Genomic DNA, 23,848 nt, shown 5'->3' with positions numbered 1-23,848 from the left:
AGGAGCACCGGGCTGGGATTTAACTGTGTGTGTGGGGGGAGAAGAAGAAAAAGAAGAAGGAGGAGGAGAGGACAGAAAGAAGGAGGCTGAGAGAAGAAGGGGATGGAGAGAAAGAGATAAAGTGCAGTGGAGTCAGCATGTAGTCCTGAGAGCACGGAGAGTGAAATGAATGTGTGTGTTGGTAGATAAGAGTTTAGGTTTAATTAAAGGGGCAGAATGAGCTTAAAGGGACCTTCCATAATTAATCTGCTTTGCTAATCCCGGGAAAAGAGCAGCACCCGTGCTGCCTAATCGCCCCTCTGGTTTCATCACAAGGGTCGGCTTGTTTTGGTGCTCTATAGCCCTCAATCAGACAAAAACACGACACCACTCAAAAGTACACGGAGTTACTCCATACGTGGGTATTTTTCCGCACCCGGACTCAACCTCGTTCTCTTTTCATTCTCCTCGTTCTGCGTTGAACTTGCAGTGAACCCCGTGTGTGAATAGATCCGGTCCCATCTTAATTTAAAAATATGTTCATTTCTGCAGCAGGAGCCAAGAACAAGTGTGAGTCAAGGGATAGAAATATCCCCGTCTTGAGTTCTGACAGAATCAGACTAATACCAATTTGACATGACGGCTTTTATGTGGGGCAAGTTACAGCTGCCCGAGATTCTTGTTTACTTTTTCATAAAACCCCTTGAATGAGTTAGAGCTGTTCTACAAACGCAGATACAAGTCCCACATTAGTCTTACTGTAAAATACCTTAAAAATACACTTTCCTTTACAGGATTTGTGTACATTTTACACAACAAATTACAGTGAACTCAGTGGTTTAAAAGTTTGGATGTTGAGCCACAACATTAACTCTTTACCCATTGAAGCTTTCCTTTAAGACCTTCTTATAGACAAAATGACTGGGTTCACATCAGACGTTAGTGAGGCCGATCTCTACTATTCTAATAGTCACCAAACCACAACTTCAATGATATAGGATAAGGTATCAAAACTCATCTTTAAGGGTACAACAGAGGTTGTCAGATGTCGTCTTTATGTGTGAAAGAGTATTTTGGGTATTTTACAGGAAAGGAGACACAAATGATACTGTAAATAATTTTAAGTAGTGTTTTGCAGAAAAACACTTTCCAATCTTACATCATAAGTGTGCTATGCTTTTTGGGGTGCAGGCCATATTGAGTGAATTACCCTTTTATTGTTTTTAAACCTTTATTTTTTTACACAATAGATTTTCTATTATTTAGTTGAGGTTAGACAAGGGGAAGCCACTCCATAACACAACCCACGTCTCAAAAAGTACTTTACAGCGTACTGCAAGATGAGAAAATATTGTTTGTTTTTCCTGCTAAATTACCAGGAAATTAGGCAGTACTAATATTTAAGATATAGTTATTTGTTTGTTTTCTGTAAAAACCTGACTTGTTATTCCCTTGTTCTAATGTACCTACCTTTAGGTATTTGTATGCAATTTCAAATAAAATACACTGGAATTCTTTTTAATTACTGAGGAATTATGGCCTTTAGTCAGAGGCTGTATTAGAAAGTGTTACCAAAGGAAAAAGGCAACCAAAACGAGGACGAGCCTGAGGTAACTTTCACTCTTTATGATTTAAACAAGACTTCACATTATATTTGCTTTAAAATAAGAAAGGTCATTTATCGCAGACCATGTCTGACAGCCTCATTTGCATGCAAAGGTTCACAGTATCATGATGATGTGCACTTATCTGGTGAACGTGCTGCATCAGTTATAATCTGCACTGCTTTCAGAGATCACCGACATGCAGCAGTCAGCACTCACCGAGGTGAGCCAGGATCAAAACATAAGTCACTTTTTCCACTGAGCATCAGGTTTCACAGGTATGAGGGCAGCAGCATAAACACCACACCTAGGGGCTGATGTAATGATGCTGCCTGTCTGTGCTAATGCTGTTGTTGCTGCCCTGTTTTGGGGCATAAGAGAGGAAATGCTGCGACTTTATGTCACGTCTCATTTGAATGGCAGCCACCGCCCTTTCCTATTTCTTTGCTGTGCTGTGACATACTCACTACACCACCATGTTTGGCTGGATGAGTCACATGTCAGGCGATGGGAGGCTATGACCAAATACAGTCATACACTCTGCGAGACATCATGTGTTATTGGTGTTGTCGGTTGTCTCTCCCCTTCAGATAAACCACACTGATATCAGCCCTGAATGTAGCCTGCGTGTGATTTCTCTCTCATGCCGATGCAACGCTGCAGCTCAAGTCCTGGACTTTAAAATGTCCCCAGCAGCAAAGGAAGGAGAATCATCAGTACAGTTTGGTGGAAGATTTAATAAAAAGCAGACACGAGAAGCTGAAACATTTTACTACACAATGTTTTATTAACAAATGTAAAAAAACAAAAAATCTTCCTGCTGTTCGTGTATCAGATTTTGGGGTGAAATGGATCCAACTGTGAAAAAAATAAAAAGAAAGAAAAGAAACTGAACGAGTAGAACAAGCGCTGCCATAAATAATCAGACAGGACAAACTGAAGTTTGCCTGTAAGCCGGCGTAGCCTGACACGTTCAGTTTGGTCCAAAGTAGTCCACCACGCCGTTGCCTTTACGACCGTCGAAGAAGAAGAAGTTGCGGTGAGGAGCGTCTCTCTGAGAGAGAGCCTGAAGACAAAGAGGGGAGAAAAATGTTATGTTATGTTATTTAAAGAGGAACTACAGTGGCTGCTTGCAAAAGTTCGGCCTCTCGTCGAATCTGCGAGAAATAAAACCTCCACGTGCTTCGTCGGCAGGATGAAATACTCTACTGCAGCTAACCAAGTTTCAATGCCGGGGTTTAACTTGACTAGAGCCTGTCACACTTCTGTCAGTTCATAAATGGACTTAATGTTTCTGTGTACAAGAGAAATCAGTCAGATTCACTGTGAGAGACATCAGTCTGGCTGTTGCAGCAGGTTTCATCATCATCATCATCATCATCCAGACAGCAGGTTGGCCTTGTGCCAATATAACGCAGCCTGATTCTGAACTGTCTGTCCTCTCCCCCCCCCGGCCTGTCTAACACACTCACCCTGAAATGAACTCGCCCATTTGTGTCGCCCTGCGCTCACCCCAGAAAGAAAAACAGGTTTCTAATCTTAACTGCGCCTATCTGAAATGTTTTTAAGTAAAAAAAAACAAACAGGCAACATGTTGACTGTTGGGTTTAACCACAAGAGTCGCTGGTAAGCAAAAATCACACTAAAGACTTAGAAAGCTCCCTGACTTCACTTATAAAAAATAAAATACAATATCAATTTAAATCCAGCTGATCTTCCCTTAAAGACTGTCGCTTTGAGCAGCCCTGCAACTCTTTCGGCTGTCCTTCCCTTCATGCCCCGGATTTGCTTTTTGCGTTTGATCTCCTCCCAGGCGTTGAGTTTGGGAATAGGACAAAGTCACAGAGAGTCAAATCTGGCAACTAGGGCATCTGACGAGTGGAGACTGACACAGTTCAGGAGCTTTAGCCTGAACGTCTCCATCGGGATGTGACAGCAGAGCTTCCTGATTCTGATCTGGATGTTATATTAGAAACATGCAGGCATCAAATCACTATAGCATCATTGACTATAACATTATTCCCATAATCCCTCCAAATTCTGGAGGAAGTATGGGAGTTTGACCATCTAATCTACACATTCTTTGGGAACTTCAGGAATGCTGAAAACTGGGCGACCCCTGGGACACCTGTGGGCTGTGGTGTACGAAGTTTGAGAGCTGATCCAAATTTGTTACGAGCTGTTGGGTCCCTGTATACTCAAAGTGAGAACTGAGAACATCTGGTGCACAGTCAAGCACATTTTCAGTGAGTTTTGGACTCCTTGAGCTGCCCTTTGTCCTCAGATCTGTTCATTATATTTATGGACAGGACCTTAAGGCGTAGCTCGAGTGATCAGTGTGTGTCAGAGAGTGGGTAACAGAGCAAGGTGGACCGGGGTGATGTCAGCAGAGAAACATGAAAGTCAGGTCAGTTTCCAATATTCCATAAATTTTTTCCACATATGCAATTCTGGGGCAGGAGGACTAGATCCTATCCCAGCTGCCATAGGGCGAGAAGCAGGGTACACCCTGGACAGGTGGCCAGGCTGACCCAGGGCGAACACAGAGAGACAGACAACCATTCCCAGCTCTGGGCAATTTAGAATCACCTATGAACCTAACCTCACCAACTGCATGTCTTTGGACTGTGGATGGGAGCCAGAGCACCTCAGTGCTGCAGTTTGAGGTTCACGGTGAAGTCTGAGAGTTCACAGAACAAGACTTCCACAGAGGGATCTAAACATGGAGGCTGTGCTGCCCAAGGAGGAGGGGTTGAAGAGGAGATCAGCTGAATTTAAGTATTGTTGATTATCAGCAAACTGATTCATGTAGAAACAAAGAAAAGAGTGATTGCTCTGTAAGATATTTCGCTGCATAGATTTTGGCACAATTTCAAGGAGCTTTTGTTATTTTTAATAAACTGATTAGCCTGAGGGAATTAAAACAACAGAACAAGCTTGATTGTTACCCTGAGATTACAGCATGTAGGAAAGGTGTTGGTGTCACCGTTCAGTCGCTTTTCTTCCCACTAACAGCTTTCATTAGGCTCTTTTATGAATGGGGTCATTACGGCTTCAGCTTGAGAACAGTACAAATCATCTCTCCATTTAAACGGCTGCTGCCAGAGCGTCACACCGAGCTGCACTGTGGTCACAGCGAAAATCGCTTCTGCACCGAGCAGAGCCGCCGCCGCTTCTCTGGATCCAACCCAGCGACCAGCCGAGTGGCCACATGTCAGCTGACACACCAGACCTGCCGTCTTCATCACAAAGTCACCGACTGAATACCGTTAGACGCTTCAGAGGGGATGACATCAGCCCTTTCACAACGTTTCCTGAAGCTGCAAGATTCATACAATTCTGTGTGCAATTTGCACACTGCCCCAAAAATCTTCATGTTTACATCCTCACCTTAACAACTTCCTGTCCCAGAACTCCTCCCACGACTGCACACACTGGAGACATCTCAGAGAAGCAGTAGCTGAGGATAAACAGTGCAAGGAAACATTAACCACTAAATAGAAAGTGTAACGCTAAGGAAGTGACTAACTAAGTAACTAAAAAAAGAGCACAAGAGCCACAAAACAAAGAAAAAAAAAATGTTCCATAGTCTCATCTGCCAGCTGATTTATTTGTCTTGCTATGGCTGATGTGAACTAAATAAACGTCTTTTCACTCACACTAGAAGCATGTGTGTTTGGGTAAATCGGTTTGCCATCGCCCCCTCCCCCAGGTGATGTTATTTTGTCTCAAAACACTGGTGAGAAATTGATTAGAGAGACTTTGAGAAAAGCTAACATTAATGTGCTTCTTCCTGCCATCAGGGTGGATGTGAGGATGTAGTAGTGGATTAATGAGCTTGTGTTTATAAGCCAAAAACTGGCAACCCACCGTGTCGAAAATCAAAAGCAGTGAAGGTGAAATTACAGCCAGGAAACTCATCTGCAGACTGAGAGCAGCTAACAGTCGGCCTTTAATCAGAGCCAGCTGCTGAGTCTTCATCGGCCCTCGTGCCCGTGTGTGCCACGTTTTTTAAAGTTGAATTTTCCTGTTAGAACAGCTGATAACAGCCATGCAAGCCATCCACAAGCCCTGACATTAAAACCACATCTATACTGCTGTGTGTGTACATGTATGCTGTCTGGGATTGTCTGGGTTGGAGTCTAAAGACTTTGAAAGCTTGGCTAACAATTCAGACTTTTTTCTGGGATCAGTAACGTGAACTTCTTATTGTGATTTCCAGCTCAGTAATTTTATCCTTGAACTACTAGACTAGCTTCTCATGAACACTGGGCCTTGGTGGCTTCTGAAAAGCATTTTTTATAGCAGACAAAAAGGATTTCACAGGTATTCTACATACAGCGAGCTCATTATTTGAAATTTTGATCATCTTTAATATGAACATCCGCCCATGTGGCAGTAAATATGTGACAGGAAATATGGAAAAGCAAACACCTTCAATGTTATTCAGAGATTTTATGTTGTGGTGGATCGCTGTTTATGCTAACATTAAACTGCAACTAGTGCCTCTAATTCTCTGATCTCTGCAGAGATCACACACTACTGTAAAGGAATAAAGGAATAAAGGCTGCATGCACAGTTATGGTCCTGTTTAGAGATTTAACTTTCCTTAAGGTCACAGAAGAGATGCATGGAGAGGCATTATGGCCGACAAGAGGGTCAAAGTGAGGAAGGTGGCTTCGACCTTCTAAAAAAAGTACATTCATCTTGATTATATAAAATAATGTCTATCAGGGGAAGTTTGGTGTGTTTGTGTTTGAAAGAGCAGATGATCTATTCTGAATCGACTTATTTAAAGTCACCTGATGAAGTCGTCATTCAGGAGGTCGCTGTTCAATGACAGGGACTCGAGGACGTCGTCACGGATTTGCCTCAAGAGTTGACTGTCTTCTGGAAAGGACTGCGGGTCGGGGTCACGGCCTTTGTCTGTACGAAACTTCAGCAGAACTGTGGAGAGCAGCAGACGGGAGGAAAGAAATGACAGTTGAGACGCAGGAAAGAAGTTTGAACCATTTAACTAAGGCAATATTTTCCACATAATCTATTGCACTATTGCCATTTATAATTACATCACGCTTTTAAGTGACTTCCACAGTGAATTATCATCTTATGGAAAGACAACATCTCCCCTGCTGCTCCCTTTGAACCAGGATAACATCAGTATGTGGTTGCACCATCAACCATTTCATCCGATTAGGCCCACGTTTCCCCCACATCAAATTAAGAGCGCGCAGTCACAGACTCCTGCGTGCAACACACATCCACCTGCACAGGATCACAGAGGAAGTATTAAGTCTGCCTCTCAGAGCGAGAAAGATGAAGAAAAAAAAAACCCCAAACCTTTCCTGTGTCGGCTTTAGGACCGATTGAGAAATTAAAAATCAAAAGAACAAACTATTTGGTCATGTGCAATATTTCAAACAACAACCGACTTCTCCAGCTGCACCACACAGATGCACACATCAACACCTCGCCCCCGTATTTCCTGTTCGTCCATTAACTCAAAACCACATGAGGAAGTCAAGTCCTCCCACGGCCATTTCCACCAGCGTGGCACACCGCACACACAGTACATGCTCACATGTAGCAGCGATGAATCATTCTCACACCTCGGCTCTGCCCTTTATCAGTGAAACTTTGTTAGTAGAAAGTTACAGGCTGGTACAAATGGCATCACGCTCGGGAAGGAAATCAAACTGAATTTCATAACACGATATAATAATGTGAACATGGATGGAACAAAGATACCATCTCTGAACATACACAGGCAGCGGTGATACCATCGCAGATTAGAGTGGAGGGGAAATGCTCGAGATGGTCCTTAATGCCAAATCCTGCACATTCAGATCAAAAACAATGGACAGAGTGAGAATCATGTTCATCTTGCAGAGGTAGGCAGGTGGATATTTATTAGCACAACTAAATCTTTCCTTTATTACATGTACACCTCAGATTTAAGACACGAAAAATGTGTGTTATCTCCATATTAGCACCTACAACTAAACCTGTTTGTGTCCACGGCACACCAAACACATTAAAACAACATATCGGTGGCATTATCTACGTAAAACAGCCTCGACATCATCCAGCAAGCTCTTCTTTTATTCATTGGTTTTTACTTTTGCAGAAAGTGAAAGTGAAAAATAACATTTCCACTCTGAAATTGACTAAAACAAATAAATGAGACTGTTTTAACAAACAAACCACAAACAGAGCACATCAGTTTAGTTCACATGAAACTCCAGAAATCTCTCCATCATCAGGACCTCTAACACAAAAACTGGTGAGGTTTGAACGTAACATCCATGTAGGTATTCTAATGCCCTCAGACGGTTTCTCAGCAGGGAAAGGCTGAAGTGCTCGCAGGGATGAGTTGCTGCCCTGAGTGGAGGACTTCACGAGTGAGGGGAGCGGGATTCCGACAGGTGGATTTGGGCAGCGTCAGCAGTGATGAGGATGTTGTGGTGAAAACAGAGCTGAGTGTAAAAGCAAAGCTGCTGATTGGTCGGCAGTCTACGTTACTTTCCTGACCACGAGCTCTGGGTAGTGACCGAAGACAGGGACCACGGAAACGAGCTTTCTGATTGGTTCGGGCCTCTCCCTAACAGATAGGGTGATGAGGAGATCACATTAAAGAGAGCTAGCTGAGGTGGTTCTGGGGATGTCTCCTGGGCACCTAAGGTGTTCGAGGCATATCTTACTACACATGGAGGACACACTGGAGTGATTATCTGTCAAGTGTGGATGGACGGTGGTTTTCTAATGGTGCTAAGTCAAACAGCACTCTGCAGAAGGAAAAGTACTCATATTTATTTATTTATCTTTTGCACCCACACCACTAATATATACTTTGCCTCCTGTGAAATCTCTTATAAGGGACATTTGGTTTCCACGTGCCTCTTTACCTTGATTGACGCATTGTTTTGCATTAGCTAACGATCCAACAGACAACATACTTGGGTGGAGCGCTACTGACATCCTTGCTTCAGCTGAAATCATAAGAAATGTAGAATTTATGACACATTTTCTGTTGTCTTTAGTTTGCTCATCACAAGAAAGCAATGCCTTTTCCCGTTATTAACCTCCCCGCTGTCAGTTGGGGCCTTTGATGTGTCACGCAGTCGACAGTTGTGCAAACCGACGAGTTCTTGATGACAGGAGCTTTTTAAAGGATTGCGTTAGAGTACTTTGTATGAGTCCATATAAAGTACTGATACCCTTTGTGCTGTTATGTTGTGCATTCATGATGCACCGCTGTCACAAAATTCCACGGCACAGTCTCTATTTGAGAACCACTGAGCTAACTTAATGAAACAGCTTACACTGGAGCTTGAATTCAAAATCGCATCCTTTGAAGTCTGAAATACTTTCTGCACAAAATACAAAATGCCTCACACACAAGTTTCAGCCATGTTGCAAAAACCTTGGCTGAATGGCCAATTTTATTTGAATTTACGCTTCTCCCAGTTCTTGGATGCATGGGGCTGATATTTAAATGATAATTTTAGGAAAGAAAAACAATTCAGAAATCTCTGTGAGGCTGATTTTAATAGTAATTAAAGCCTTAGTTTCAGATAAAAGTTTTTTTTTTTTAAAAAAAGGAGGAAACGCTTGTGTTCAAGTGTCATCTTATCTTCTGCTGGTCATTTTTTTCCCTCTGACTACATCTTAAATAAAAAGAGGAATTAAAGAGATCATAAAAGCAAAGACAAAGGCATACACCCTACACACGGTTCACATCTCTCGACTGTTCCTTCCTAGTGAGACAGGAAGCAGTTATAACAGAGGAAGAGCCACTTCCTCATTGGTGGTACCAAACAACCACCACAACTTCCAATTATAGCAACAGCAGACGAATAATAACACTGCCTCCCATCTCGCCTTCACAAAACAAAAAAACAACAACTAGGTGGTGTTTCCACTCAGAAATTAGCCTGAAACTCAGCAGACTGAAGACAGGGCGAGGCTGCAGCGGGTAGGTGGGTTTCAGATGGGGTGTTATTAGACTAAAGGCCATGACAGCTGGCAAAAACTAAAATTAACCAGACAAGACTGCCTCAATGCAAAATCCACCGGAACGAGATGAGAAACTGAGGAGCAGGTTGACCGTTTAGTAAGCAAATAAAGCAGACAGCCACTGTCACATGACTGCATGTGGCTGCTGTGAGTGGGTGTGAAACAGTCTTAAAGGGAATCTCTAATGCTCTTTTTCAGAACCTTATTTTTGGGCTCTAACAGAGTAGCTTTGCATGATTCACTGGTCAAAATAGTTATCTTATACCAATCCTTAGTGCCGGCTTGGCCAACTCCAGGCCTCGAGGGCCGGTGTCCTGCAGGTCGTAGATCTCACCCTGGGTCTACACACCTGAATCAAATGATTAGTTCATTAACAGGCCTCTGGATAGCTGCAAGATATGATGAGAAGGTCATTTAGCCATTTAAATCAGCTGTGATGGACACATCGAAAACCTGCAGGACACCGGCTCTCGAGGCCTGGGTTTGGACACCACTGGCTTAGAGGATGCGTTGAGGAGCTGCACTGTCTGAAACGAGCCCCTTTAGCCCCTCCGTTTTTAAGTCAACTTTCTTCTGATTGGCTGCCAAACACAAGTGGGTGGAGCTTTTGCACTCACAGTCAGAACTGTGTGCCTGAGATGATCAAATTAGAGATTATGATCTTTGAAACAATAGATCATGAGCTCAAATCCCAGCCAGGCTATGCATCCAGTAAAGATCCCCAAGCTGAGATCCAGTGCTAAAGTCTACCTCAGAACATGAGCAAGATATACATAACTGAAGCAGCTCAGGTATCATCCAACTTAAAGTCTGCGTCAGGTTTTGAGGTACCAGGATATATCGATGTAGGGTGGGCTACTGGACAAAGGTATGCACGGATGAGGACTGATGATTTGACAATTACAAAGGCCAGAGCCCCCCAACCCCCGACAGTAACCTCAAACTCCAGAGGAGCTCTTTGCCTGGTTTGAGAACGCCCCTCCCCCTTCACCCACCTCACCACCCCCTCCCTAAAGGAACATGAGGTCAGAAGGAGACTGACCTCATGTCAATTCCATCAAAATGAAACTGATGTAATGAGAGGGGTTAACAATAGGTTTGTGCTTTGAGTAAAACTGTTCTACAGCTTGAATATGAAAGCATTATGTGTGTGTTCCACTTAAAAACGTCTTTGATTAAAACACACTTAGATGTTTAAACTCTGAAATCATTCCAGGTCAGTATTTAAAAGCTTATTAATAAAATACCAGTTTTATTAATTTTATTTAGTCTAGTCTATGAAAGCATTAGTCAACAATGTTAACTGACTATTGCAAAAAATAAAATGAATACAAATAAAATGCTGATAATAGAGGGTAACTGCAAACTCTGTAACTCTCAGCAGCTCCCTTATTCACAGGGGATCTCCACAGCAGGTAGCTCAGCATATTTGATTTGGCAGATTTTTACGCTGCATGCCCTTATCGACGCAGCCCCATGGGGAAATTCTACGAAACGTTTTGAACGTAGCGCATTGTGGTTAATATTTGTGATCAATTCAACCAGTGAAATTTCCCATAAACTGTGGTTTAGCGTATTTATGCACACAAGTGTTTTCTGAGTTAACACCTTTAATAGTTGTCTTTGTATTTCCTGTTCTGATATGCTTGTTGTCGTGCGGTGTAGGTGTCGGGCCGCTCTCTGTTCTACGCTCAGTGCACATGACTGGCCATGGACAGCTTGTGATGGAAACTAGCGTGCAGAGTGTGGGAATGGTGCAGGGCCAGGTGACAGGAGGGACAATAACAACTCTGTGGAGAAGGTCATCAGACACACATAAATAACCTGAAAAACAGGAAGGTAAATTTATCTCATGGATCAAAATTTGGGGCCACGGTTACGGAGCATTTAACAGAAACGATTCCAATATATCATTTGGAGCAGGATACCATCGCTGTGTTTTAAGAATACTCTTTATTTTCCAACAGTTACCGAATATATTTGACAAAATCTAAAGCTACTGTGTTTTATCTAGAAGACAATCTTGCTCAAATCCCACTGGCGTTTATATTTAGATGACATTTCCCACGCTTTACGGACATGACCTTCCACGCATGTGCGGTGATATTTCATCAGCTAAACTGGAACAGTGATTTTTGCATGTTCATGGTATGTGTTTCAGTCTAGCTGCAGGACCCTACGCTTTTTCAGTTTCCATTTTCTATACTTATTTAAACCCTTCAGGATTCTTTATGTTATTTGCCCAAATCGATGCATGGGAAATCTTGCCTGCCACAGAAATGCAACAAATATTCAGCTCTTTTATGCAATTCACATGTACGTGCTAATGAAACAACATCACCTAAAGGTGAATTAAAATTAAATTAAATGTAAAAAACCTTTGCAACTTCTTCACAAAATCTTTAAAGGCTAAAGCTTTAGAGAAAAGTGTTCATACACATGAGAAATAATTATACAGAATTCAAATGGTCATTTTTAAAGACAAAGTTTAAAAGTAGTACATGCCAGAAACTGTTAAACAGACTTCGAAAAAATCGTTATAATTTTCTGTAACATGTTGATATTCTGATTATAATTTCACTTAATTCACAAACTGAAAAATGATCAGCTGTTACTACAACAGATTTTCTAAAAATGATGCTGGAAAGTTTATTTTTACATTTAAAAACTCAATCATCCCACATTTGGAAACAAAAAATGACTTTATGTACCTTGGAGCAGGAAGTAGTCCACTGGTGTTCGCTTGAGACCGGCTTTGGCCTTCTCGCTTGTCCAGTCGACCGCCAGAGCCTCCTTCAGAGTGCAAAAACTGGCCGTCTGATTGGTTGGAGAAGATCAATATGGAGTGAATAGGTTTTGAACTGATTTGTTCGTTCCTTGTTTTTAGGACAAATATAAAGCAATTTATATGATGACAACCTCCTATTTAATAGAACGCTAATTTTAAACATTTAACATCGATAATGTTCTTTTTCTATGTTTTTTTCCAGTTTCAAGTTTAATTCCTCAAAAAACAAGTAATGAATGTGTCTGATACTGTTATTGCTAATGTGATATCATATAAGCCCTTTTTAAAAACATAAATTAGAAAGAGAATACAAAAGAAAGATCGATTTTAGTTTGAGCCTTTGAGAAAGAAAGAACTAAAAATGAGGGTAAGTGCTGTTATATTCAATATTCCTTCTCTTAACTAAAGGCAAGATTGCTAATACATCTCCTTGTTTAAGTTAAAAAACATCTTTGTTTATGTCAGTTCTTTCAGTCTACACAGTTAAGACGAATAAACCTGTGATACGGTGAAAGCTGATAATTGTGCACGTACTTTTTTCACCATGGTGGTCTCGTTGGGGTCGACTTTGGCTTTCTTTGCCTTCGGGCCGTCGTTGGACTCACCGCTGGGTTTTACTACTTTGGGTTTCTCCCTTTAAAGAAGAAACAAGAAGAAGAAAGTAAAAATGAAGGTTTCTTAATATGTCTGAGGCTATGTTACAATACACAAAACGACCAGCTTTATTCTCAACAACTGGGAATAGAACCTGCCCCCATCGCACTTACTCGACATAGTTGTGTGCCTGTCCCAGGTTGCAGAACATGTAACCGTAGTAACCGTAGACATCTCCACAGAACACTTTGATGTTGTGTTTGGAGCAGAGCTGGTCAACGCGTATCATCAGGTCTCTGGAGCAGCCTGTCAGACACACCTGAGGGACAAAAAATTCCCAAACAAACACAAAGTGTTAAAGGCTCGTTAGGGATTCAGATATTGAAATAATTTAATTCAATTCAGTTGTATTTATACAGCACCAAATCACAACAACAGTCGTGTCAAGGCGCTTTATATTGTAAGTTAATCATATGACCCCCTATGAGCAAGCACTTTGGTGACAGTAGGAAGGAAAAACTCCCTTTTAACAGGAAGAAACCTCCGGCAGAACCAGGCTCAGGGAGGGGCCATCTGCTGTGATTGGTTGGGAGAGAGAAGGAAGACAGGATAAAGACATGCTCTGCAAGAGAGCCATAATGAGATCAACATATGTACAATTAATCCCAGTGAGTAAAAAGGTTTACCTAAATGCTGTTTCAGACAGTTTTTTCTACCCTTGGCTCTGTGTGATGACACTGAGTGCAGATATCCCTAATAAGGTCATCTCGAGCATATTTAAACCATCTGTTTGTGAGGGGCAGCCAATCAGAATAGAGGTTGTTTAAAGGGGAAGGAGTTGGAACAGCTTGTTTCAGACAGAGGACGAACTGGAGGCTGCACCAGTATGAGATAAGGATTAGGATTATTATGATCTTTGAGTCATGCAAAGATACTTTAGTAAACACACTGCGGTGGAAATGAGCATGATAGGTCCCCTTTAATACAAATCCTACAGTTTGCAAACATGAGGTTGAAAGTGTAGACTCCTTTTCATGTGACCTTTTATTATTATTATTTTTTTAAATCCCGTTCTACTAATATCAAGTCTTTTCTCCCACTCAAAAAATTCTCGTTTTCCCAGTCTTATCTTGATCTCAATCATCAGAACCTGAAGGCTAACGAGCAAATCTTTCCAGTTACAGATAACAAAGCAGTTTTTCTTCAGGGCAGACCGAGCAGTTTCGTAACGCTCTCAGACGGAGACACAAACAACTTTCAAGTCGTATGATCATGGTTACTGTTACATTTTATTGAAAACTTGACATTTACTCTAAAATCTCTACACTTTTTTTGCACTAGTTGAAACATACGACTTTAACTCCCACTCCACAGTCGTTGGGAGTTTTGTCTTTGCACTGTTAATTATTTTTATTCCGTCCTAGAAAACCTCCTCTGTGACGGTATACCTTTAAACAAACGTGAATATTTATGAGAGATTAAAGAAAACATTTTTGTTTTATTAAAATGAGACACACAGGCTGAGCAGAATAAAGGAAAATTCTTAAAGTTACTTTATATTCAGCATGAACTTCTACCCTCTTTTGCATCCTGTTTGGCTGTTTTTGTGTTTTGTGCACTTCTTTCCTTAACGGGTGCAACTTGCACACCATAAATTCAGACCTATGCCCCAGTAAGCTGCTCTGGAAAAAACATGACACCACGTCAGCTGCTTATTCCTTTCTACACCGGGCTTCAAAAGAAATACGCTGGATTTCCCATTGATATAAACATTCTATGAAAAACATCTATTAATCCCAGAATTAAAAGACTCTTTGTGTACTATATTTAATGAATTTGTGTCAAATCTGACCTCCATACTATAAATACTTTCTGAGGTTCAGGCTCTTGAAGAACACAGGGGTGCGTGGAAATTTTTGTCATAAGTCATCTTATTTTCGTCCACACAACTTCATCTCTATGTCAGACATTAAATTACTGTAGTTATAGATAAAATCTTACAGTAATTAGATTGTGACACTTGGAGCAAGTTAAAGTTAATTAAGAAACTAAATTCTGACCCAACCGTATGCACTGCAAGGGCTTACAACTCTCGCAATTTTCATTGTGTGAAGGTAAAATTTAAATGATGAAGCTGTTATACAATAAATAAATAAAATAAAATCAGCTGATTCTGAGGACATTTCTCAGATTTACGGGTTTCGCGTGGAAAGACCCAACTGCTTAGAAACATTTGGTCCCAAAAGAAGTTATTTTACTTAAAAATCACCTGTAATCCCCCTTTAAAAAACAAAAAAAAGCAAAAAACACCTGAAACTTTCACTGCATGTTCATTCCTGGAACAACAGAGATGCTGAACAGCAGCTGGTGAGCTGCCAAAACACTCGAGACACACCTACTGCAGCAGTTTACCACCGAGTGAAACGAGATTAAAGTCATTAAAGTGACACAGTGTACTATATTAAAGCCAGGCTGACTGATGGTGTTTTTGATGTCTTTGTGTTGGTGTTGCTACGGGATCATCGCTGAACTGACCAATCACGTTGATGCGACACCACAGAGGCATCCTTAGGGAAAAAAAATACTAAAGCAGGCACTTACCTGCACTTCATAGTAATCTAAAATAACCAGCACCACCTATAATACTGAATGAATATAAAACACTACATGTAACTCAAGCCCTGGTTGTTTGTTTGGCGTATTTTTTATTTATTTAGTCATTAATTTTTTTATGGTTAACTGGATTTTATGTTTTAGGCACCTCATTATTTGAGTCTCTTGCAGCAGAGGAAGTGTAGGTTGTGGTGGGTGAAAGGGTTAAACAAATGATTTCCACCCACAACACTTGAGTTGGTGTCCCTTGTGAAACCAGAAGCAAAAGCAGAATTATTATTTTAGACCCAGTGGAATCATCATAAAAAATATTTTCAGTTTTAGGTTTCGGTTTGGGTGGCTCAAAAAACAAAAACACCACCTTTTTACAGTGTTAGTCATGTATTAAAATGTCTTTCTGTGTTTGAAGCACCAAAGCCAAACTTCCTGGAGCGATGATGATATGAAGTTGCTGAAGTTGTAGAAAAAACACCAACATCTCTGTGTGGCGAGAGACGCAGTGGGCTATGATATAACCAGAGTGGGCTCATGTATGACTGTAAACAACTGACCGGTGGGCAGGGTCTACCTTATCCAACTGACCCAGTCCAGAACACCCAAAACACCCTAAACCCACAGATAAGACGGCTGCCGACACCCCCTCATCGCACCGGGCAGGCCGGGGCTACAGGACCAGTGTTTTTAAAACACTCTCTGGAGATTTGAGGAGTCTCGAGATAAATAATTGTTATCATTTACACACCCACACTATGACAAGCTGTACAGTACAACACATTATCTGCAAGACGGCCGATAGCTGAAAACACAACACAGCAATTAAAACGAAACGTCCCCATTTCACCTCTAATAGAAAGAGCAACAACAGGCGCGAGCAGCTGCACAAACTGCTTTCATAATGGGAATCTTCGTATGAGTAACCTGGCATGTTAGTCTTCTAGACATTCGGCGTAGTGTTGTGTCAAAAAACGGAGGTGAAAATAAACTTTACTCTCTAAACGAACATAGTCAGAAAATATGCAAAAACTTCAGCTTCAAACTGCAAAAAATGGTTCACGAAAACAATTTCAATAAACCCGAGAAAAAACGAGACTAAAGCGCCCCCTGGGGGTCGCGCCATAGACAAACAAAATCAAACACACACACGCTCTGGTGAGCCATTGTATGGAAACATAAAGCGTTTTTGAATACTTCCAGCATTAATTACTTTTCAGTGTTTAACTGAGGCATAATGATAGCAGTTATACATTTCACAGTATGCACTGTTGCACAGGTCAGAGTGCTTTTACAAAGTGAAACGCCCCACACTAGCCTGGATTTCCCTTTCAGGATAAATGGCAGATAAACTCTGAGGAGCTAAATAAGAGTTAAATCAAACACCAACGATAGCTGGTGGTTTCCAGGTCTCAGCAAATGCACGACCTCTTACTGCTCACAAACAAGCTGCATGCAGCCAAACCAGTGTCCAAAGAAGACGTTTATGTTTTTCATATTAGATAACCACGGGTATTTTAATGTGCGCCTGTGTTTTCACTGTAACAGAGTAGGGCTGAACGATATATCGCATTTGCGATAATATCGCGACATGATCAAGTGCAATTTTCTAACCGCAAAGGCTGCGATTATACTCTGGACATGTCCAAATTCATGGGCTGCATCCTCCTGAGGCCGCATTTGTAGACCGATTACGTCACAGCGACGCGCCGAAGGCTGTCCAAATTACTACCATATCCCAGAATTCATAGCGCGGCCCAGCCAAACTCCAGTTTCCAACAATGGCGGCCGCTACTAAGTTTTAAAATTACTCATACTAATCTTTCTGGGTCACAAAATAAACTTAACATATTTTCAGGCGAGAAAGTAGTTGTGTAAACATCAAATATCTGCTCGGTTTATCAAGATATCCCATATTTGCAAAAGTGCTTCGACGTTTTCAGAGGCGTCTGCTACCCACCAGCTCGACAGCTAGCCGGGAGCTCGAGGGTTACTGATGCGGCCGAGAACGGCACAACTCCCGGCACATCATTTTCAGATCACCGCGGAGTTTCGCTGCTCGGGTTAAACGTAATATATAAGTCACTTAGACAACCTAAAAATGTTATTGTTGGGCTTTTTTCAGTGTTTTGTTTGTTCGTGAGTAAATCGGTTTGGTTGAGATTAAAGTTATTAGATTAGATAAAATAAAACTTTATTAATCCCCCGGGTGGGTTCCTCCTTGGTTTTCACACAGCTGACTAAACGTCAAACAGAAAACTTATTAAACAGAAGTATGAGACAGTCGAGAATTTACGCCAGTGTCTGGTTATATTTTAGATAGCAAGAAGCAGACGGCCGAGTTTATTAAACTCCACCGAGACAGCGGTGACGCTAATCAGAAGGCTAGACCGTCCAATCGTTCAGCCCTATAACAGAGGACCTTTGTTCACATCCAAATACAGAAAATGTAGAAAAATGAAGTTACGAGCAGAGACGCATGCAGGACCAAACACATAGCTGTTAAAAGCGTCTTTGTGGAATAATAACAGGGAGGTAAAAATAAGAACTTCTGAGAACACGACTGGGTTTGTTCTGCCTCATAATTGGCCTTTGGGAAATGAAGCATGATTCGTCGGCATACAGATTAGGCAGTGAGTCTAAGCCAGTGTTTTACCTTTACATTAATCAAATACCATTTCACGTACATTTAAGTCCACTTAAATAAAAATAAAATAGTTACAGATTCTCCTTTGAGGCAAGGCTGAAATCTTTTTTGTAGAAATGTTTTATATATAAGAGCAGCATCAGAAATAACCACGAGAGGCTCGCTGTAGCCAGATGTTTCAGTTCGGCTGAACACTGAAGAGTTTGGGCCACTGGGAGAGGAAACACCTCTTGCACGCTTGAAAAACCTTGGATTACATTTCAAAGGTCGATGTTTGAGGAGGTTTTTTTAAACAAGAAACTCTGGTGAATTTTGGTGCCTGCCCCAAACCGAGCCGAGGGAAATGACCAGCATCTATCTTTTAACCATTTTGTTAATTGTGAGTTTTATTTACTCGTGCACAACGCTGCATTTTATTGATCAAACTGTCAGATATAACAGGAAAACCCTGTAAAATTAGCAGCACAGATTTATTGTCTTTAAAGGAAAAAAATGCAGATAATTATATTTTTTTAGCAATACATAAATAAAAAAAAGGGTAAAGGATACATTTCAGATTTATCAGCGTGTGTGTTAGTTATGACGTGCGATTTTTCCTTTTCTTTCCTACTTGAAACCAAAGAGTCTGAATTGTAAACACTGTCGGCAGCTCTCTGCAGGCACACAGATGGACACTGTGTGCTTTTCTATTGTATTCATCCCTCAGTAATTGGGCTTCTCAGATGAAAACTGCGACCACACTCCAACTGCTCCGCTTTAATCACCCTCCATCTTCCCGCTGAGCCACACACAGATACATCAGTGGAAGCAGATAAAAGCAGCAGAGACCCCCTTCTGTTTTCCACCTTTTTTTAATCATTTCTTTCTATTTTTTGTTTCACCTTCTCTTCTTTAAAAGTTTCGTCCTCCCTCCATCTGTCCTACTAACATCCTTCTCAACCTGTCCTCACTCTTTTTTGTCTTACTGCTCCCACCCTCGTCTTCCTCCTGTACTACTTTCCCTCCTCCTGACACTCATTTAGCACCCCCGGAGGGAGGAAGACTGCCGACGATTCTGGCTCAACGGGAGGGGAAAAAATCTGTTATTCTTCTGATAGTGTTCAAATGAATTCTCGCCGTCAGCTGACAAAACTTAGATCGCGCCTAAGCAATGAAACCGAATGTAAAATGCAATAATTCATTTGTTTTTCCTGACAACAACACAAAAATACTGTCACAGTATTTAGCACCAGCTACTCACTACATCATATTTTACACGATGAACTCAAAGAGGGAAGTAAATTTCTATTACAAGGAAAACAGAAATGTAATATCTTAATCCTGAGCTCCTACACTATGAAAAAGGTAATTATTATTACTCCTTTGTTAAAAGTATCTCCTGATCCTGGTGATGCAGTCAGAAAATTCAACTAGGTCTTGATCTGGAACCAGTTTTCATGATCTCCTGGTAATGGCGTGCGCGCCAGAGCCCACCTAGCGTAGGGTGAAAGGCACCCAGGACAAGTAGCAATCAGGAAGACAACCAGGAAGCAGGACGACCCGGAGAAACTCACACAGGCAAAGGAAGAACATGCAAACTCCACACAGAAGTGCCCGAGCCAGCCAGCTGCCGGATTCAAACCCACAACCTCCATGCTGCACCGCTGCGTCACCGCTCCGACACTCTAAATGAAAACACTGAACTGAAATAAAATAAAGACTCCAAGAAATCAAAAGCTAATAAAAAGAAAACAACTGTAAGAACTCCTCCTTTAACTGAAATAAATATGCGTGACAATATTTAGGGCTCCATTCCAAACGGCATTAAACCATCACAGGTGACTCAGACTAAATAAACAGGAATGAGACGCACCACCTGATCTTATGTTATGTATCATGCAATAACGTGTCCTGTGCTGCTTTTTGATTAGAAAGTTTGATTTTCAAATCAGCAAAGAGACCGACTGACCGACTCGCTGACCCGGACATCCTTCTGCCGGCTCACTGAGTGAACGACGCTGTTAAAAAATCCATTCGCTTAGTTTAGTCTTTTTATTCCTTGTTTGCCCTTTTCCCTAGAGCTTCAGGGCTTCCCCTGTTACCCCCGTGTTTAATGTTGCAACAGTTTGAAGTGTGGGTAATTCCCTCAGGCAAAGTCTACACAAACAAGGAAAGTCTGCTCACCGTGGTTTGACAGGTGGGTACTTTAAGTCAGTGTGGTCTTAGTGAAAGGTGGGTTAGGGTTGGGGGGGTTAATGTGGCCCTTCTTCCTTCCAGACTCTCGGGTTTTAAGTTGTTCAGTTTCAGGTTTAATCTCCTCACATACACAGCAGCATGGCTGTGTTTATAATCTGCATATAATTATATATTAATTATATCAGTGCAGCATCTAATTCTAAACGTCACTATTTTCACTGGCTGGACAATGAAGCTCATGTCATTACCACACCTTGCAGACATTATCTCACCGCAGGTGTTTCAGTGCACCACATGGTCTGATAGCGCCACCTAGTGGTCAACCTGTGAGGTGCAGTCAGTCAACACACTGCTGAAAAATGTAACAGGACATTTTTTAATCAGAGTTCTTCTTCTGGGATATCGATCTGGTCGGTTAAGCAGCAGGGCGGGTTTTTAATCAGTTTCAGCTGTTTCGGGGTCACTGAAATTAACAGCAGGTGCACTGGAGGGGCAACAATGAGACGATCCTCAAAACAGGAATGGTTTTACAGGTGGAGAAATTTTCTCCCTCCTCATCTTTTCTGACTGTTTTGCATTTGGTTAGGGTCAGTGTGAAGACTGGTAGCATGAGGCGATACTGGACGCCTATAGAGGTTGCACAGGTAGGCCACCTCCTCCAGGATTACTTATTGTTACTGCTGTGTTATTGCTGTGTCTCCCAGCACAGTCTCAAGAACATGGAGGACATTCTGGGAGACAAACAGTTATTCCGAGAGAGCTGCACAGGACCGTAGAAAGCCCGTAACCAAGAAGCAGGATCGGTATCTGTTCCTTTAGGTGAGGAGGAAGAGGATGAGCGCTGTCAGAGCTATAAAGTGACCTCCAATGGGCCACTGGTGTGAATTCTGACCAAACAGACAAAAACAGACTTCAAGAGGCTGGCCTGACAACCAGGTGTCATTTTTAACTGGAATTTACTTTAAAACAGCAGCTCTGAGGTAAGCATGTCTCATTGGTTTAAATTTCTGTTGCCTCACCTCCTTATCTTGCACCTCTGGTGACGAGAGGGGAGTCAGCGAAGAAAGGAGTCAGCATGTTAAACTCACCGCATCGAACTGGAGGAAGAAGTCGTCTGGTTTGTCTTCGATTCTGTCTGGGTCAGCGTGCACTTTCACCATTGGGTTGAGGTTCTGCGCTCGCTCCAGAGAGGCCTTGGCACGATTCTGACCCTGAGCCGTGACTGGAACCAAGAACTGAGCTCGGCATGACTCCTCCGACACCTGGAAGACACCCCGACAGGGAGCGCACAGCTGGATGAGGCTCTTACTGCAACTGTTACTGCTGTTGTGCTCACATAACAGATCTCCTTTTAGACTAAATACACACAGACAGGTGTTAATTTATATTTATGATCATAAATTATCTATCATATTTTTACTCCACTTTTCCCTCATGTAGTGTCAGAGAACAAGGAACAAGAAGACAGAAGTGTGCAACTTTTATTATAAAATCATCACAGAACAGCTAAATTACAATGTTCAGTTTTACTTTCCCACAAAATGTGAATTCCCGCTGACAGATTGCACATTTGGTGTTTGATGTAATTTGATACAAACACGCTTAATAATACGAGCCTGTCGTCAGATTATCAGAGGAACATTTTTTTATATGAATTTTGATGTTTTTGAAAGAAACAACAACAAAAACTGCTTAAATAAACCCTGATCAGTCTTGTCTTATTGGCCTGGAACTGGAAAAATGCACAGAGTGGGGTTGAGGTTGGAGGGTATCAGACAAATACTGAACAGAAGATATCTTCTATGGCAAGATGTGGAAATGTTCAAAGTGAATATTAGTTATTTACATCCTTTCTGTCAAAAACTAATTCAGTTTCTCTGGATGCAACATTTCAGTAGGAGAAACAAGTACCAAAACAACTGTTCTTTTTCTATCTGGGGATTACCTGTACAAAAAAAGGTTTGCATTTTGACGCACTGTATTTCATCTTTTGTTGTACTTAAAACATTTTTCATTTGTTGTTATTTTAATACTTAAATGCACTTTTTATCAATAGCTTTGAAAAGATCCATCTACTGGAACCACCTAGTGTGCATTTTTAGTACTGCAAATCTAAAGGTCTCACATACTATTCCACTGTTTTATTGGATTTGAGTAAATGTGTTTTGTTTGAAAAATGTGTAAAAGAATTCCTGCTGCTCTTGATGTGACATCTCTAATCAGGGATAACGATGAAGAGTGCTTACCTGTTCATGGTCCAGCAAGGTGAGTCCTTTAACGCCAGCTAAGATTAAGTTCTTGGCCACTTCAGCCCCGAGACCACCCAAACCTGCCAGGAGCACTCGAGACCCTCGCAACCTGGAATACAGACAGAATTTAAAAACCAGTTTAAGTACTGCTTACTGTGTGGTTTCAGAAGTAATTGTGTGCTGATTGGAAGAAAATCAATATGAAATGTTCTGTAAACATTTTGACTACATTAAAGAGATTCTTAAAAAAACATTCAGACAGAATAAAACGAGCAGCTGTTACAAATAACGCATATTGAGCCGTTTGAGAGTGAAACTAAAGCTTGATTTTGTGAGATTCAGCAGCCTTTTTGAAGCTTTAATATCACGTGAGCATTAACTGAAATATATCCTTAAACAGTTAATTCACATGTAATAATTCCAGTTTGAACAAGAAGTCTGTGCCGATATTATTTACATCATCTGTTTGAATGAAGCAATCACAGAAATTACCTACTCAGCTAATTATCAATATTTTCAAGTAAGATCGCATAACACATTTATTATTCATTAGTAAATTATATAATTTAATCGTGGCTTTTTGTAAAAGATAGATTTCTTTAACGATGTACTCGAGTTAGTACAGCAAGTCAAAGCTCCGGCTGCACCGATTAGCCTCCCGAGCTAACTGACCTCTTCTGGGCATCCAGTCCCCACAGTCGGATCTGGCGGTCGTACTGTGCCGCTTCCTCCTCACTAATAACCGGGTCCTCCTTCTCGATCATATCGATCACTTCAATTCGTTCCAATGAAGGTAAATCCGGGGTAAATTAATATTTTGTGCAGCTACAGATGGAGCTGTTTCAAATGCCGCGACGGTCCCGCTGAACAGGCGCTAGCTGATGACGTCGACAGAACAAAACAATAGATGACTTTTTTTTAACGAAGTCCTTTTCTAACGAACTTTTTTTTGAGGATATGTATTTTTTCTTATTCGTAGTTTCACATGTTGTAAATAGAATGCTATATTTATATTAATTTCACTTAATAATAATAATAAAAATATATGTCGCTTTAACTTTTAATGAGTTCAGTATTAGAAATATAGATATAGAAACATATACATATATCGCCGTGCTGCGATTTAGCGTATGCATTGGTCACTGAGCCCTTAAATTTTAAACTTGAAAGCGTACGTAATTAAGTAAGTTTC

General features: G+C 41.3%; 1 protein-coding gene across 1 annotated transcript; it reads right to left on the bottom strand.

Moving 5' to 3' along the window:
• Positions 1–2,346: 2,346 nt before the first annotated feature.
• On the bottom strand, positions 2,347–23,551 carry sae1 (SUMO1 activating enzyme subunit 1). The gene is made up of 9 exons (XM_085430829.1): positions 23,329–23,551; positions 22,654–22,765; positions 21,496–21,669; positions 13,155–13,300; positions 12,922–13,021; positions 12,311–12,416; positions 6,386–6,530; positions 4,974–5,043; positions 2,347–2,649 (listed from the first exon to the last, which is right to left on the bottom strand). The coding sequence occupies exons 1-9, from the start codon at positions 23,418–23,420 to the stop codon at positions 2,557–2,559; spliced, it is 1,038 nt and encodes a 345-aa protein (XP_085286955.1). The 5' UTR covers positions 23,421–23,551; the 3' UTR covers positions 2,347–2,556.
• Positions 23,552–23,848: the final 297 nt, after the last annotated feature.

This window comes from Copadichromis virginalis, linkage group LG14, assembly GCF_057382275.1.
Source record: "Copadichromis virginalis isolate Kocher_CV1m ecotype Utaka linkage group LG14, C_Virginalis_male_GT1.1, whole genome shotgun sequence".
Lineage (NCBI taxonomy): Eukaryota > Metazoa > Chordata > Actinopteri > Cichliformes > Cichlidae > Copadichromis > Copadichromis virginalis.
The sequence above is the reverse complement of the archived record's forward strand: the minus strand, read 5'-3'. Positions and strand labels throughout refer to the sequence as shown.

Bases quoted from the DNA above. Each gene is read 5' to 3' on its own strand.
- sae1 (XM_085430829.1), bottom strand. From the start codon at position 23,420: ATGATCGAGAAGGAGGACCCGGTTATTAGTGAGGAGGAAGCGGCACAG. The intron at 22,766-23,328 runs GTCAGTTAGCTC...TCTGTATTCCAG, and splicing joins GGACTGGATGCCCAGAAGAG to GTTGCGAGGGTCTCGAGTGC. The intron at 6,531-12,310 runs GTACATAAAGTC...TGCTCTCCACAG, and splicing joins GGACTACTTCCTGCTCCAAG to TTCTGCTGAAGTTTCGTACA.